Source organism: Drosophila sulfurigaster, chromosome 2R (genome assembly GCF_023558435.1).
Source record: "Drosophila sulfurigaster albostrigata strain 15112-1811.04 chromosome 2R, ASM2355843v2, whole genome shotgun sequence".
Classification (NCBI taxonomy): domain Eukaryota; kingdom Metazoa; phylum Arthropoda; class Insecta; order Diptera; family Drosophilidae; genus Drosophila; species Drosophila sulfurigaster.
In genome coordinates this window covers 4,757,058-4,771,660 of record NC_084882.1, presented here as the reverse complement: position 1 = coordinate 4,771,660, position 14,603 = coordinate 4,757,058, and the positions used below count along the sequence as shown (strand labels likewise).

The window sequence follows — 14,603 nt, the reverse complement described above, 5'->3', positions numbered from 1 at the left end:
TTCGTTGTACCCGCACGATGCGCTCAAAATATAATATTTACCATAGCTAAAAGTATAAGTATATACCAACCTGTTGAAACAAAGTGATTATTTTAATTTAAATACGTGTATGTAATTGTTTTGTGAATATATTTTAATAAACAGTAATCTGGGCACTGCAAAACTGTGCAAGCAAAAAGACAAAACCAAAACTTTTTGTTGCAATAAAACATAATCATTTAATAAACATTGAACACTACATTAAATTACATCATATCATTACGAAACATCAATCAACATTAAATTACATCATATTATTACGAAACATCAATCAAAACAATTGTAACAATTAACTACAGATTTATAATGAGCTCTTCTACTCGTACAGGCAACTTATTCATTTAAAATATATCAAATTAAATCAATCCTCAACTTGCTTAAAATAGTATCAAATGCAAACACTGACGATATAAATGTATATGGACTACTTCGTATGATTCCAAAATCCGGCTCTAAGCTGGGCAAAGATCTCGGTTGAAAAGTCGGTGTTTGTTGTCCATAACGACTAAACGCACTGATCAATGGCTTTCGAGCATTCTGCTTCATCTTTTCCTTGCGGGCAACAAGCTTTTTCGTTTCACGGACCATGTAGATTGCTTCTGTATTGGTCATGTAGTTGTGAATAATCTGCGGTTTTTAAGATTATGATTTATATTAGTCACATATTTGAAATGTAACTGAAATCAGACTTACCTTTCGCTTTTTTGGACAGTGGGCAAATACCCAAATAAGCGTACATAAGGTGTTAAAAATTTCACTGTCTTTATCGCACCATCGCAAAAGCATCTGGGCAATGGTTACTAGACCGCCCTCCTGAAAAGTATTCACTGTAGTGCTATTATAGCGTGCTAAATTGAGAATAATACGACTACAACGCTCGATCAGTTGCTTATCAACCTCTGAACGAATAGCCTGTGCCATGATGCCGTAACAGAAGTGGGACATAAATTCTGAACACCACATTAGTAGATGAGGTACTGTTCGAGACAGACGATCTAAAATTAAATACAAAATTAGATCAGAAAATGTTTAATGACAATTCAGTCGACATATTTACCTAGCTGATTTAAAACGGGTAAAGCATCCGAGGCAATAAATCGGCCACGTAAAATTCGAACTGAGTCCTGAACCTTAGACCGTACCGAATTAATAGCTGTAGCCTGCTGACGAAGTTGCAATAGACGCTGTCGAATAGCTAAAAGACCGGCATGTCGTTGTTTTCGACGAGTAAGATATCCCCGCCAGTAACATTGTATAACTTTCGCCGCTCTCTTTTGACGCAGAAGCTCCTTCATTTCAGGAGTCATTAGAGCCTGGAAACGCTTTCGGGCAAGAAAACCACGTGCATGCGCTTGGAAATTGCCAGTGCATTGGGTCAAGAGGTGGAATTGCTTTTGTAGAACCAACACCAAACGTTTCCCACGGAACTTTTGTTGCAGGTGAATTGCAGTTTTTCGAAGTTGCAAGAACTCATTGCGCTTCTCAATCATACTTTGTCTGGCACGGAACTTTAACTGTATACTAATGGCAACCGATCTTAGTCTCTGATATTGAATCCTTGTACTGATCATAGCTAGACGAGCCCGATAATGACGTTGGATTACAACGGCAGCCTCTCTCTGTCTCTGATACTGAGCACGCTGCTGTCTCATTAGCATTAAGGACCGCACCCAACCTTGTAGTAATCTCGCTTTTTGAATAGTTGCCAAGAACATCTGTCTGTGTACACGTGCTTGTATAGTATCTCGCCATTTACGCTGCAATGTTATTGTACTTGTGCGAAGCCGTTGAAAGTTTCTACGATACAATCGCATAGCTAGAAAACTTCGCCACCAGACCTGTATACGGACTGCAGCCTGCCTTTCTCTTTGATAATTGTTCTTTGCTGATATCATAGCCAACTTAGCGCGTATTCTCTGTTGCATTTGCATAATAAGTGCTCTCTCATATTCATATATGGCACGTTGCACTCGCATGGACACCTGAGCACGATAGCGATGTTGTACTTGAATTGTAATTTGTTTCAGATGCTGGTAACTGTCTCTATCTTTGCGCATAGCCAAATGAGCACGGTAGTGTCTCTGAATGGTTATGGCTGCATCACGAAGATGTAAATAAGTGCAACGCTGTCTTTTGGTCAGCAAATAGTTGCGCCAGTGCATCTGGAGACAAGAAATAGCAGCTCGGGTGCCGCGATACTTGGCACTTATGTATCGCATTTGTCTAAAGGATCGGAAGCGTTGCTGAATAAGTACAACTGACTGTTGAAGACGCACGAACTGCGCTCTCTGTGTCCTCATCAATTGTCGAGCGCGATATAATCTCTGGATTTTTATAACAGAGTTCTTCATCTTAGTGAAATCTTCGCGCTGCCGCCGCATCTGCACTCGTGCCCGAAATTTGTTTTGCAGCACGATGCTGTGAAATCTCAGCTGCTGATAAGAGCGATACTGTCGTCGCATCTCAAGCGTTGCTCTCCATCGTTCTTGCAAGTTAACAATACATTGTCGATCCTTCACAAAAGTACTCCGCACTTGTTGCATTTCCAGACGAGCTCGATATAGCGTCTGCAGGAATACTGCAGCATTTCTCAGTCGCAAATACTCCTGTCGTTGCCGGCGCATTTGAAGTCGAGCCCTGTACTTTACCTGAAGCACCCTCACAGCGGTTTTGAGTTTATGATAGCTTTCATGCTGTTTACGCATCTTGATTGTAGCCCTCCAATAACGCTGCCATATTATAGCACTACGACGTTGAAGATTATAACGTTGATAGCACCTAAGCATCTCCAAACGAGCACGATATCGATTTTGCAAAATTACAGCCGCCTCTCGAAGAATCAAAAAATCTTTGCGTTTTTGCTGAGCGAGTCTCTTACCTCGCCATCTATTCTGTACGAAGATTATCAATTGTCTTTGATGAACGTACCCGCACGATGCGCTCAAAATATAATATTTACCATAGCTAAAAGTATAAGTATATACCAACCTGTTGAAACAAAGTGATTATTTTAATTTAAATACGTGTATGTAATTGTTTTGTGAATATATTTTAATAAACAGTAATCTGGGCACTGCAAAACTGTGCAAGCAAAAAGACAAAACCAAAACTTTTTGTTGCAATAAAACATAATCATTTAATAAACATTGAACACTACATTAAATTACATCATATCATTACGAAACATCAATCAACATTAAATTACATCATATTATTACGAAACATCAATCAAAACAATTGTAACAATTAACTACAGATTTATAATGAGCTCTTCTACTCGTACAGGCAACTTATTCATTTAAAATATATCAAATTAAATCAATCCTCAACTTGCTTAAAATAGTATCAAATGCAAACACTGACGATATAAATGTATATGGACTACTTCGTATGATTCCAAAATCCGGCTCTAAGCTGGGCAAAGATCTCGGTTGAAAAGTCGGTGTTTGTTGTCCATAACGACTAAACGCACTGATCAATGGCTTTCGAGCATTCTGCTTCATCTTTTCCTTGCGGGCAACAAGCTTTTCGTTTCACGGACCATGTAGATTGCTTCTGTATTGGTCATGTAGTTGTGAATAATCTGCGGTTTTTAAGATTATGATTTATATTAGTCACATATTTGAAATGTAACTGAAATCAGACTTACCTTTCGCTTTTTTGGACAGTGGGCAAATACCCAAATAAGCGTACATAAGGTGTTAAAAATTTCACTGTCTTTATCGCACCATCGCAAAAGCATCTGGGCAATGGTTACTAGACCGCCCTCCTGAAAAGTATTCACTGTAGTGCTATTATAGCGTGCTAAATTGAGAATAATACGACTACAACGCTCGATCAGTTGCTTATCAACCTCTGAACGAATAGCCTGTGCCATGATGCCGTAACAGAAGTGGGACATAAATTCTGAACACCACATTAGTAGATGAGGTACTGTTCGAGACAGACGATCTAAAATTAAATACAAAATTAGATCAGAAAATGTTTAATGACAATTCAGTCGACATATTTACCTAGCTGATTTAAAACGGGTAAAGCATCCGAGGCAATAAATCGGCCACGTAAAATTCGAACTGAGTCCTGAACCTTAGACCGTACCGAATTAATAGCTGTAGCCTGCTGACGAAGTTGCAATAGACGCTGTCGAATAGCTAAAAGACCGGCATGTCGTTGTTTTCGACGAGTAAGATATCCCCGCCAGTAACATTGTATAACTTTCGCCGCTCTCTTTGACGCAGAAGCTCCTTCATTTCAGGAGTCATTAGAGCCTGGAAACGCTTTCGGGCAAGAAAACCACGTGCATGCGCTTGGAAATTGCCAGTGCATTGGGTCAAGAGGTGGAATTGCTTTTGTAGAACCAACACCAAACGTTTCCCACGGAACTTTTGTTGCAGGTGAATTGCAGTTTTTCGAAGTTGCAAGAACTCATTGCGCTTCTCAATCATACTTTGTCTGGCACGGAACTTTAACTGTATACTAATGGCAACCGATCTTAGTCTCTGATATTGAATCCTTGTACTGATCATAGCTAGACGAGCCCGATAATGACGTTGGATTACAACGGCAGCCTCTCTGTCTCTGATACTGAGCACGCTGCTGTCTCATTAGCATTAAGGACCGCACCCAACCTTGTAGTAATCTCGCTTTTTGAATAGTTGCCAAGAACATCTGTCTGTGTACACGTGCTTGTATAGTATCTCGCCATTTACGCTGCAATGTTATTGTACTTGTGCGAAGCCGTTGAAAGTTTCTACGATACAATCGCATAGCTAGAAAACTTCGCCACCAGACCTGTATACGGACTGCAGCCTGCCTTTCTCTTTGATAATTGTTCTTTGCTGATATCATAGCCAACTTAGCGCGTATTCTCTGTTGCATTTGCATAATAAGTGCTCTCTCATATTCATATATGGCACGTTGCACTCGCATGGACACCTGAGCACGATAGCGATGTTGTACTTGAATTGTAATTTGTTTCAGATGCTGGTAACTGTCTCTATCTTTGCGCATAGCCAAATGAGCACGGTAGTGTCTCTGAATGGTTATGGTTGCATCACGAAGATGTAAATAAGTGCAACGCTGTCTTTTGGTCAGCAAATAGTTGCGCCAGTGCATCTGGAGACAAGAAATAGCAGCTCGGGTGCCGCGATACTTGGCACTTATGTATCGCATTTGTCTAAAGGATCGGAAGCGTTGCTGAATAAGTACAACTGACTGTTGAAGACGCACGAACTGCGCTCTCTGTGTCCTCATCAATTGTCGAGCGCGATATAATCTCTGGATTTTTATAACAGAGTTCTTCATCTTAGTGAAATCTTCGCGCTGCCGCCGCATCTGCACTCGTGCCCGAAATTTGTTTTGCAGCACGATGCTGTGAAATCTCAGCTGCTGATAAGAGCGATACTGTCGTCGCATCTCAAGCGTTGCTCTCCATCGTTCTTGCAAGTTAACAATACATTGTCGATCCTTCACAAAAGTACTCCGCACTTGTTGCATTTCCAGACGAGCTCGATATAGCGTCTGCAGGAATACTGCAGCATTTCTCAGTCGCAAATACTCCTGTCGTTGCCGGCGCATTTGAAGTCGAGCCCTGTACTTTACCTGAAGCACCCTCACAGCGGTTTTGAGTTTATGATAGCTTTCATGCTGTTTACGCATCTTGATTGTAGCCCTCCAATAACGCTGCCATATTATAGCACTACGACGTTGAAGATTATAACGTTGATAGCACCTAAGCATCTCCAAACGAGCACGATATCGATTTTGCAAAATTACAGCCGCCTCTCGAAGAATCAAAAAATCTTTGCGTTTTTGCTGAGCGAGTCTCTTACCTCGCCATCTATTCTGTACGAAGATTATCAATTGTCTTTGATGAACGTACGTTTTTCGCTGTTCCCTCGCACAGCGAAGAGCACGCCAATGCAGTTGGATGCAAGAAGCAGCAGCTTGATGTATTTGATCACGTTGCAAGCGTTCTCTAGCCGCATACGCCAGCAGTTTCTTCGAGAACATGCGGCGACGGAAAATCCTTTGAAGGAATATTGTCGATTCTCTCAGATGGAAGAACTCTTGACGCACCAGGCGACCCAGGCGCTGCGCACGCCACCAGGCCTGAATGCTAACGATTTTCTGATACATTTCATACAAATGTTTCTGGGCCAAGTAGCGACGAGTGTATTTCTGTAGAACGATTATAGCTTGTAGGCGCTCCACACGATACAATTTAACGAACTTGCGCATTTGATGACCCCTGAAGGCGGCTTGTATGCGAATCGCAGCTCTATCACGAATGCGACGTCTAATAAAAACATGCAGCCAGCGACGTCGCCACCACAGCTGCAGAACACGAGCAGCAGCATTAAATTTGGGCGATCGAAACTTGTAGCACAATTGCCAGAGCAGCGACAATGTCTTCTCCCGATAGCCATCAACGATGTCAGCTGCGGTGATGTCCCCACCGAGCTGGAAATTTGCATTTTGCAAGGCCCCTAAAGCGAGCTTAACGTTGAATATACGCTGCAAGCGAGAAATCGCTGGAACCCGTAACTGCTGGGTGAGATCATCGCGCAGCAGGATGACCTCCATGACACGTGTTAGACGCACACCATCTCGCAGATCGATGGCCAGATTGTTGAAGGCATAATCAAACTCGTCGAGGAACGTCTGCTTATGCTGCAATACATATCCCATGCGGCGTAATTCACGTGTGATGTCGCCTAGGTTCGCCAGCAGCTCAGATGAAAAGCGTAGAAGAATATCTTTTGTTTCCTTGTGTGGCGATTTCTTGACAAACAAGCATGGATTATGCTTAACAATGCGTCGTTGTTTAGCTTGATCCAGGAACAACAGAAGAAACAAAGTCTTTTGTAGCGTGTGCTTCTTTATGGTCTCCGCGTACTCTTCGGTTAAAGTATACGCCTTGCTGTACTTCTGCTCCTCGAACTTGTTGCGAAACAGACGATTTAGAATGAATGTACTGAGGCCGACAATATCGCGATTCGATTGCAGATGAAGCTTTTCCCCAAACACTACTTCTAGGCCCAGACGCAGCCACAGCGGATTGAAGCAGAGCAATAGCTCGAGTATTGTGCGCTGCATGACCACATCTAGGTGGAGGTTGCGGTCACTTCGAATGCGCAACGCCTGTTTTTGGACGTAAACGGCAACTTTGGAGCACGGTAAGCGCATTTGTTCGCTGAAGAACAGTTCAACTGCGGCGCGACGCAGTGTTTCCAGACGAAACGTGGTTAAGTAATTCATCGATTGCACCTCTTTAGTGGGCGCCAATGACAACTCCTTATTACGCACCTCGTTGAATAGCTTGCCCACATCGATTTTACTATTGTTATCTGCATCTAAATCTGCTGGTATGCTAACTAAAGCGTTTAGCCACTTTTTAAAGTCTGTTTGGTGACGTTCTACAGCCTCCTCATCTAAATACATAGTTGAAGCCAAAAATGGATCGACAGTGGTACTTGCAGCAAAAGGATCTGGATTAATATATGACTGCATGTACAGATCGGAATCGTAAAGTTTAACGGAAGGTTGCTGTCGCGTCTTGCGCGGTTCAACCGGCTTTTTCAACAGCGACATCGTTTGAGACAATTTAAACTTTTTGGACTGCGCATGCGGCCATGCTTTGGAGTTACGCGCAGAGGCATTGGTCGGTGTATAACAACTGGGTTCATATCTTTGTCGCTTCGGTGGTGAAATGGCCATAGTTTCATTACGATGAATTGATTCGCTGCTGGGGGCATCCGAGAAGCTCAACTCATGTGAGCGACGCTTGTGGCCGCTGCTTACTTTTGTTTCCTTGCTACGACGCTGCTGAATATGGGTCAGTGCCAAGTGATCGATCTTGTGCGTTTTCTTTACTGATTCGTGTAAATTACAGTGGCTCGATTGTGCCAGAATCTCGCACTGATTGAACAGCACATCTTGCTGGGAAACAACGCTTATCTCGCTGGAATCTGAATTATCGAGGAACATGTTCGCTGACGAGGGTATCTGTTGCGATTGCTGATAATAACGATTCTGTTCAATGGAACGAAGCGGCAACATTTCATTAAGATTGGGCATCGAACCTTGTATGGCAAGCTTTGATTGTGGGGATAGCAGCGATAGATTCTTCATAGATTCACTGTACTTGCGCAACGGTGAGCCCACAACATGAATATCTCGCTTCAAGTCACGTATTTTCGACGGCAACTGGCCTGCCATATTTGGTGGACTTGAGTCCTCTTCTCGTATGCATGTCAAAGCACGCATTTGCATGGCTGGCACAATTGTCGTGGTCTTGTTAAGCGTAATCGATGGTGTCTGCTGCAACAGATCGTTGCGTGAACCATCTAAAGTGTCTGCAGAGATATTCATTGTTTCGGACAGTTTTACATCAAATGTCTGGTTAGAAATGGTTTGTTCCTCATCCAGTGAGGAGGGCAGACGACGTGGGTGCAACTCCTCTGCGTTATGTGCTGCAGTTTGTCCAGGTAAGTTCAATGTGGGAGTGGGCCAGTTAACAAGATTGTCAGGCAATGATTTTGCGACATGTGACACTTCGACAATAGGTGTGAATTGCATCTTATCAATTAAATTGATGACACTGCCAGGAGTCTTCGGACTAACATTCTCTTTCAGATTACGCCCCTGAGGAGAAATAATTGATGCAGCTCTATACACATTCCGCTCGCTTAGAGGCGCTTGAGCTGTCACTGTAGATGTGGACGTCCTTGTACGTGCAGCAGCAGCGCTGTTGCGCCACGTCTGCTTTACTGCTGTTGCTGTGGCAACTGCTGAACTGGAATTGCAACTGGACACACGTTTCTTTTGTTGCACAGCTGCTGCTGCCGTACTATTCTTGAGCATCTTAGTACTGCTAGTCGGAGACTTGAGCTGCAGCGTCTTGCCAATTGTAGGAAACTTACGTGTTGTCTTCAGAAAACAAGCAAAAATAGGGGTTGGAGTTAGCAATCTTTTTCGTTATCAATTAGTGACACTCACCCTTGATGGTTGCATGCTTCTGGACTTCAGAATAATCATAACGTCTTTGCGAAAATTGCGATTGTCGAGTAACTGCAGTGTTTCTTTACAGGCAACATCAATCTGTGGATTCCACACTAATTCCATGACAACCTCGTCGCGAGCTGGAACACTACGTTCCATCCATTCCAGGCTGAGATTGTGGTCCTCTTTGATGGGTTTTGTTACTCTGACCTAGGAACGCGTAGCAAATTAGGTTAATGCCACATTGACAAAATAAATGGAAGGTGCCATGTTGCCAAGCCGACGACAGTTGTAGTCGGATTGGGATTGCGATTAAGTGACCAACTAACCTCAATATCCTCGTCACTGGGATTCATAATACGCACAATACGCTTTGCTGTTTTTCCAATGGGAACATCTTCGAACTGCACAATTGCCTTGGCTGAGAATGGAGCCATTACCACGATAGCCGGTTCGCGGCCTTCGACTCGCTTCTTTTGCTTAATACGCGATGGAGTTACAGTAATCTTTAAATTTGGATAAACACAATATATGTTTGTTCATAAATTAGCTGCAATATATCTCACCTCAAAAGCGCTCATTTTAATTAGCGCGTTAACGGTTCAATACCAATCAACAATATCAAATTACAAGCCACAGAACTGAATAAACTTAAAACTCTGACGCCACAATTAACACTATTAACCAGATTTAGCGCCGAAACAAATTAAAAACGTAGACTCGAAACAAAGCGCCGCTCACGCCGTTGCCATTTTGAAAATAGATTGCAAGGGTTGCTTCGGTGACGAATGCGATTTGGTATAATTTAGCGCATTTCGCACTAGTAAGTGGCAACGCCGCTGCGCTGTGAATGGCAATTTTATGAAACGAGTGGAAAATTTGAATTTTAATAAAATTACTTTTTTTATTTTTGTTTTGTTTTTTATTTACAAGCCAAACAACAAAATTGAATTACAAGTCACATTAGTCTACTGTGCGGAAAGATATGTGCTAGTCACTGCCCTCCGCCATCTCTGCATACATATTTCTGAAGTAGCCAGGAAATGGAGTCACCGCCGCATCCAAATCTTCGCCAGTATCATTGTCTGGTGGTTCAACGGCAATAAAAGATATAGCAAAGCCGCGTAAAGAATTGTCATAATCCGTTTGGAACTTTAACAGTAGAGTGTCTGAGTTGGAAACAATCACTGGTGGTTTCCTTTTCCCGCAAAAGCGACCATGTATAGTATTCATAGCGTTGCCCTCCTCAGTGACCTCGAGGAAGTCATATTCGCATCGCTCCGAATACTCGATTTCGAATTGAAGAAATTTGATTTTGACACTACTTTCCGGATCGGATTCAATACGCCAATCGCAGTACATATTCCGCTCATACGGCCTAATGCCATAGCGAGGATGTGAGTAGAAAATTTGGGTGTTATTCGTGGCATGCAAATAGCCGCCACACTCTGACAGAAAGGTTGCGTTAAAGCCCTTACGTTGTAGTCCCGCATCCGTCTTGAGCACCATAAACATTTCATTGCTGGATGCAATTACCGCATAAGGTTCGCGGCCACCACAATACACGCCTAGTGTCGAACTATTCTCCGAGCGACCATCATAGATGGCCACATAGTCATAAATGCATTCCTGATGGCTTTCCACATCGAAATCATTGAAAGTCAGCTTGATGCGATGTCCCAGAACAGTCTGGAAATGCCAGTAGCAAAATATATTGCGTGCATAGTCGTTGGGATAGTTGGGACTGTGGAGGACCCCTTTGGAGGAGGTGATCTCAAACTTGCACTTTGTCTCCGTGCAATTGTGGCCATTTTTGTGGAGTGTGTAACCATTCCTACAGCTGCATTGGTAGCTACCATATGTGTTGCGGCATCTGTGCTGGCAGCCACCATTGTTCAGTGCGCACTCGTCGATATCTGCATAGTAATAAAGTTCGATGAGGATTAGGATGCATTAGTAACATGCGTCAAATAGGGTTAGAAAGCTCAGGAACTCTTAATGCTTACCTACAATAAATTCAGCCACAAATCCGTTGCGTTGAATCGTACGATCCGAATAAAACTCGAGCCGCAGAATATTCTGCTCGGAATTAACGATTGGTGGCAACTCGTTTCCACAAAATATGCCGATCTTTTTAAGCCTATTGTCCCGCAGCTTTGAATATATGATCAGGTAGTCATAACTGCATTTCGTATACTGCAGCTTAGTGCCCTCCAGATCGAAAGCCGTGAAGTTCAGGAAGACAGAATGATTTGGAGGCGCAACCACTTCCCAGACACATTGCTTGGCATTTGGATAGAGATCGGGATATGAAGGAGAATACAAGGTGCCATTGGACATGGTTGCATTCACAACACCCCCACATGCGTCTGCAAGGAGGTAAATATGTATATTTAACTTAGAGATCATTGAAATTACATCCAACAATTCCTAAACAAACCTTCACAGGTTCTGCCATTGGACTGCAGCTCATAGCCGGCGTGACATCCACACTGATAGCTGCCCAAGGTGTTGATGCAAATGTGCTGACAGCCGTGCTGCATAAACTTGCATTCGTCCACATCCAACATCAGAGCTGCGGAGAAGCCCAACCTTGTAACGGAGCCATCCGACACGAATTTGATAAACATTTGATTGCTATGCGTTCTATAGATAAATTTTATTAATATAATTGTAGTACCGGCTAAGGACCAGACGTCATAATCACTCACTTGATATTAGGTGGCAGCTTGTCGCCACAGAAGCGCCCAATTAGCTTAGAGTCACTGCGAGCGCCGTCTCTGATCTCAATATAGTCGTAAATGCATCGATCATGCTTCTCTATAAAGAAAGACTGAAACTTTATGGCAACATGATGATTAGCCGGCGCTGTGATGCGCCAAATACACTCTTTGTTGGGCATATACTCCAGGGGATAGTTTGGAGAGTCGATGGACTGATCCTTGGTCAGGTAGATATCCCCGCCGCAGACCACTAGAAAAATCGAAAAGAAGAACTTTTTGGATTATAAAAGTTCACATTTAAGGTAAACACAGTTTATGACTTACCCTCAAAACGCGCTTTGAATCCTCTATATCCAAGTGCTGCATTGTTGTTGACATACTTAATTAGCATGCGACTTGTCTCCGTGGTGATCATCTCGTTCCCGTTTATGTTCCTGCCGCATATGCGACGCACAAGTGGCGAGCGATGCCAGTAGCCATCGCGAATCTCAACATAGTCCTGCGTACAGTTGCTCGAATGCAACAGCTGCAGCTCCTGCAGATGGAGTATGATACGTTCACCATTTGTAGCCGTTATTCGCCACTCGCACACGTTCAACGATGCAGCATTGTGGCTAGCACCAACGTGCTGCGGCTCATCACCTATGTCGCCACTTCCCTCTACATTGCTAAGTAGACTGTCGTCAGTATAGATGTAATGGGGAGACACGATCTGTCCGGAATTTTGTTGAAAGGTGCGTCCACATGCGGCACACTTGTAAAGCAAATTGGCCTGCAGAATGTCGCCTTGACTCAGGCGACGACGTTGACCTAATTCAATTTGCACACCAGGATGCAGACCGATGGGTGTGATGGTATCCAGATAAGAGCTCTTAGAAAATGAGTTTTTGGCGTAGTGCATGATAGAGTTATAGTCATATGGTAAGAGTGGCTCGTCGAATTCTTCGGGAGACAACACATCAAAATTGTACGCCTGACCCCGCATAATATTAGCCTTATTGATGATGATGTGCTTGTCTCGATCGCCACGGGCATGCTCATGATGAAAGCCAATTGTGTGGCCCAACTCGTGTATGATGATGCCAAATTTTTCACAGTTTCTCCCTATGGAAATTGCTTGTCGTCCGTTCCCATTCTTTCCAAGAAAAGAGCAGCATCTGTCGAAGCGGAAACAAAATTATGGTTATGCTTTCAGTTGTATGTAAAAACGGGAAAATGCAACTAACCCGCAACTCTTGACTGTGAAATAGATATAGTTTGAATGCAGCTTAACATCCCGTTCCACAAACTTAATACATGTGAAGTTCTCCCAGTAACGCATGGCCTGCTTAAAGAGCGCCTTGTGAGCACCACTAAAGATGGAATCAATCTCGTAAGGTATTACACCATAGTCCCATGTTCGGTCCTTCCGAACTGTAACGGCACGACGCATTCGTTGTGAAAGCTGTGCATTCGCGGATGCGTCTGTCCAAATCATTGGAGGAGCAGGTGGTACCTTTATCAATGTAGATGGCAAGCTGTACGATGACTTGGAACGCTTTCCTCGTTGACTTCTTCTAGGAGAAAGAGGATACACAGTAAAGCTTATGTTCTGATGTGCGCAATTTGACTTCAAATTGCAGATCGCATAGAAGAATCACGTTAAATTTATTTTAACACTTCAAGCTTACCTCAAGATATTTGTGTTGCCATTCTGCCATATTTTTGTTTTGAGGCTGGTGTGCTTAGAGTTCAAGTGTGCATCGTATTTTGTCCAAGTGTTGAAATTCCCTTGCTCAGATGTCTGAAATTCATTTCGTCAGAAATGTAATTGATTAAATCGTACTATAGACACATACCTTGAATATTTCAAAATCTTCGGACTGTTCGTTGAAATTGAAATTACAGTTATCAGCATCCTTATTAGCACGAGAAAGGTGGGGCAACAATGCAATTATTAGTAATCCAATACATAATGAAATCAATTTAACTTTGAATAGCATGGAATGTATTTTAAGTCCCATTGTGATTGTAGTCTCGCACACTCTCTCTCTCTATCTGTCTGTGAAGGCGTATCAGACGACCGTGCAGGGCCAGCTTAAAGTTATGACTGAACTCCCGAATGTTCGAATTGCCGAATTATATTTGCTCAGGTCCACACACATTCGTAAGGGTTTTGGGATTTAACAGGTATAAGAGATGAAACAGCAAGAAAGAAGGTGAGAGGTAGAGAGAATCACAGGCAGGAGGATCGCCATGGCAACACCACGCGATCTGTCTTCACCGACAAAACACTAACAACAATAGCCTGTCGACGAGTCGTGAGCGACTAGAACTGTTTGAGAGCCCTTCTTATTTTATTTTGCAAGCTGCACATTATCTGGCTGTCTGCCTGCTGTTGCTTGCTTGCATTCAATGAGTTTTATTTGGGTATCCCTACAAGTTGATATTGTATTTCATCTACCTGGAACTGGAGCTGAACAGTGTTCGGTATGTTAGCGATTTTAAGTATCGGATCAGGTGTGGTATAGGGCTTTACAGCAGGTCATAAGTCCCGTGAGTGAACAAAACTTTTCGAGGTAATTCTAAAACCAATTCAAAATACAGATGGCTTCGCCATGATGCAAGGATTTGCAAAACTGAATATATGTTTTACGAGAGCATTTTACAGGCATTTAATTATTTCTCATTCTTAAAATGTCGTTAAGTTTATTTTTAAACATACTAATTATTGGTTCATATCAGTTACGTATTATGTTGTTTAAAAAATTACATAATTATTGATTTTCGGGTGATATTGTGTTTGTTTTCTGTTATGTCTAAATCGGAAGAGAAAATGCACTAGGAATATAAGTAGTA

General features: G+C 42.7%; 3 protein-coding genes across 3 annotated transcripts; all 3 read right to left on the bottom strand.

Annotated features, from left to right (window-relative positions):
* Positions 1-110: 110 nt before the first annotated feature.
* On the bottom strand, positions 111-9,938 carry LOC133836641 (protein abnormal spindle). The gene is made up of 7 exons (XM_062267233.1): positions 9,609-9,938; positions 9,372-9,548; positions 9,040-9,252; positions 4,973-8,970; positions 1,097-2,262; positions 733-1,034; positions 111-666 (listed from the first exon to the last, which is right to left on the bottom strand). The coding sequence occupies exons 1-7, from the start codon at positions 9,621-9,623 to the stop codon at positions 391-393; spliced, it is 6,147 nt and encodes a 2,048-aa protein (XP_062123217.1). The 5' UTR covers positions 9,624-9,938; the 3' UTR covers positions 111-390.
* LOC133838627 (protein abnormal spindle-like) lies at positions 3,068-4,520 on the bottom strand. Its single transcript, XM_062269787.1, has 3 exons — positions 4,053-4,520; positions 3,689-3,990; positions 3,068-3,622 (listed from the first exon to the last, which is right to left on the bottom strand). The coding sequence occupies exons 2-3, from the start codon at positions 3,956-3,958 to the stop codon at positions 3,539-3,541; spliced, it is 354 nt and encodes a 117-aa protein (XP_062125771.1). The 5' UTR covers positions 3,959-3,990; positions 4,053-4,520; the 3' UTR covers positions 3,068-3,538.
* Positions 9,939-9,982: 44 nt separating the features above from the next.
* LOC133838624 (dorsal-ventral patterning protein tolloid) lies at positions 9,983-14,457 on the bottom strand. The gene is made up of 8 exons (XM_062269784.1): positions 13,604-14,457; positions 13,436-13,548; positions 12,992-13,321; positions 12,090-12,922; positions 11,754-12,015; positions 11,483-11,688; positions 11,049-11,411; positions 9,983-10,958 (listed from the first exon to the last, which is right to left on the bottom strand). Exons 1-8 carry the CDS (start codon positions 13,766-13,768, stop codon positions 10,033-10,035), a joined length of 3,198 nt encoding a protein of 1,065 aa, XP_062125768.1. The 5' UTR covers positions 13,769-14,457; the 3' UTR covers positions 9,983-10,032.
* Between the last annotated feature and the right edge of the window lie 146 nt (positions 14,458-14,603).

Excerpts from the sequence above, each read along its gene's own strand:
- LOC133838624 (XM_062269784.1), bottom strand. The coding sequence starts at position 13,768 with ATGGGACTTAAAATACATTCCATGCTATTCAAAGTTAAATTGATTTCA. Across the intron at positions 13,549-13,603 it reads AAGATTTTGAAATATTCAAG|ACATCTGAGCAAGGGAATTT; the intron begins GTATGTGTCTAT and ends AATGAATTTCAG. Across the intron at positions 13,322-13,435 it reads GGCAACACAAATATCTTGAG|AAGAAGTCAACGAGGAAAGC; the intron begins GTAAGCTTGAAG and ends TCTTTCTCCTAG.
- LOC133836641 (XM_062267233.1), bottom strand. Across the intron at positions 1,035-1,096 it reads ACCCGTTTTAAATCAGCTAG|ATCGTCTGTCTCGAACAGTA; the intron begins GTAAATATGTCG and ends ATTTAATTTTAG. Across the intron at positions 667-732 it reads ACTGTCCAAAAAAGCGAAAG|ATTATTCACAACTACATGAC; the intron begins GTAAGTCTGATT and ends TAAAAACCGCAG.
- LOC133838627 (XM_062269787.1), bottom strand. The coding sequence starts at position 3,958 with ATGTGGTGTTCAGAATTTATGTCCCACTTCTGTTACGGCATCATGGCA. Across the intron at positions 3,623-3,688 it reads ACTGTCCAAAAAAGCGAAAG|ATTATTCACAACTACATGAC; the intron begins GTAAGTCTGATT and ends TAAAAACCGCAG.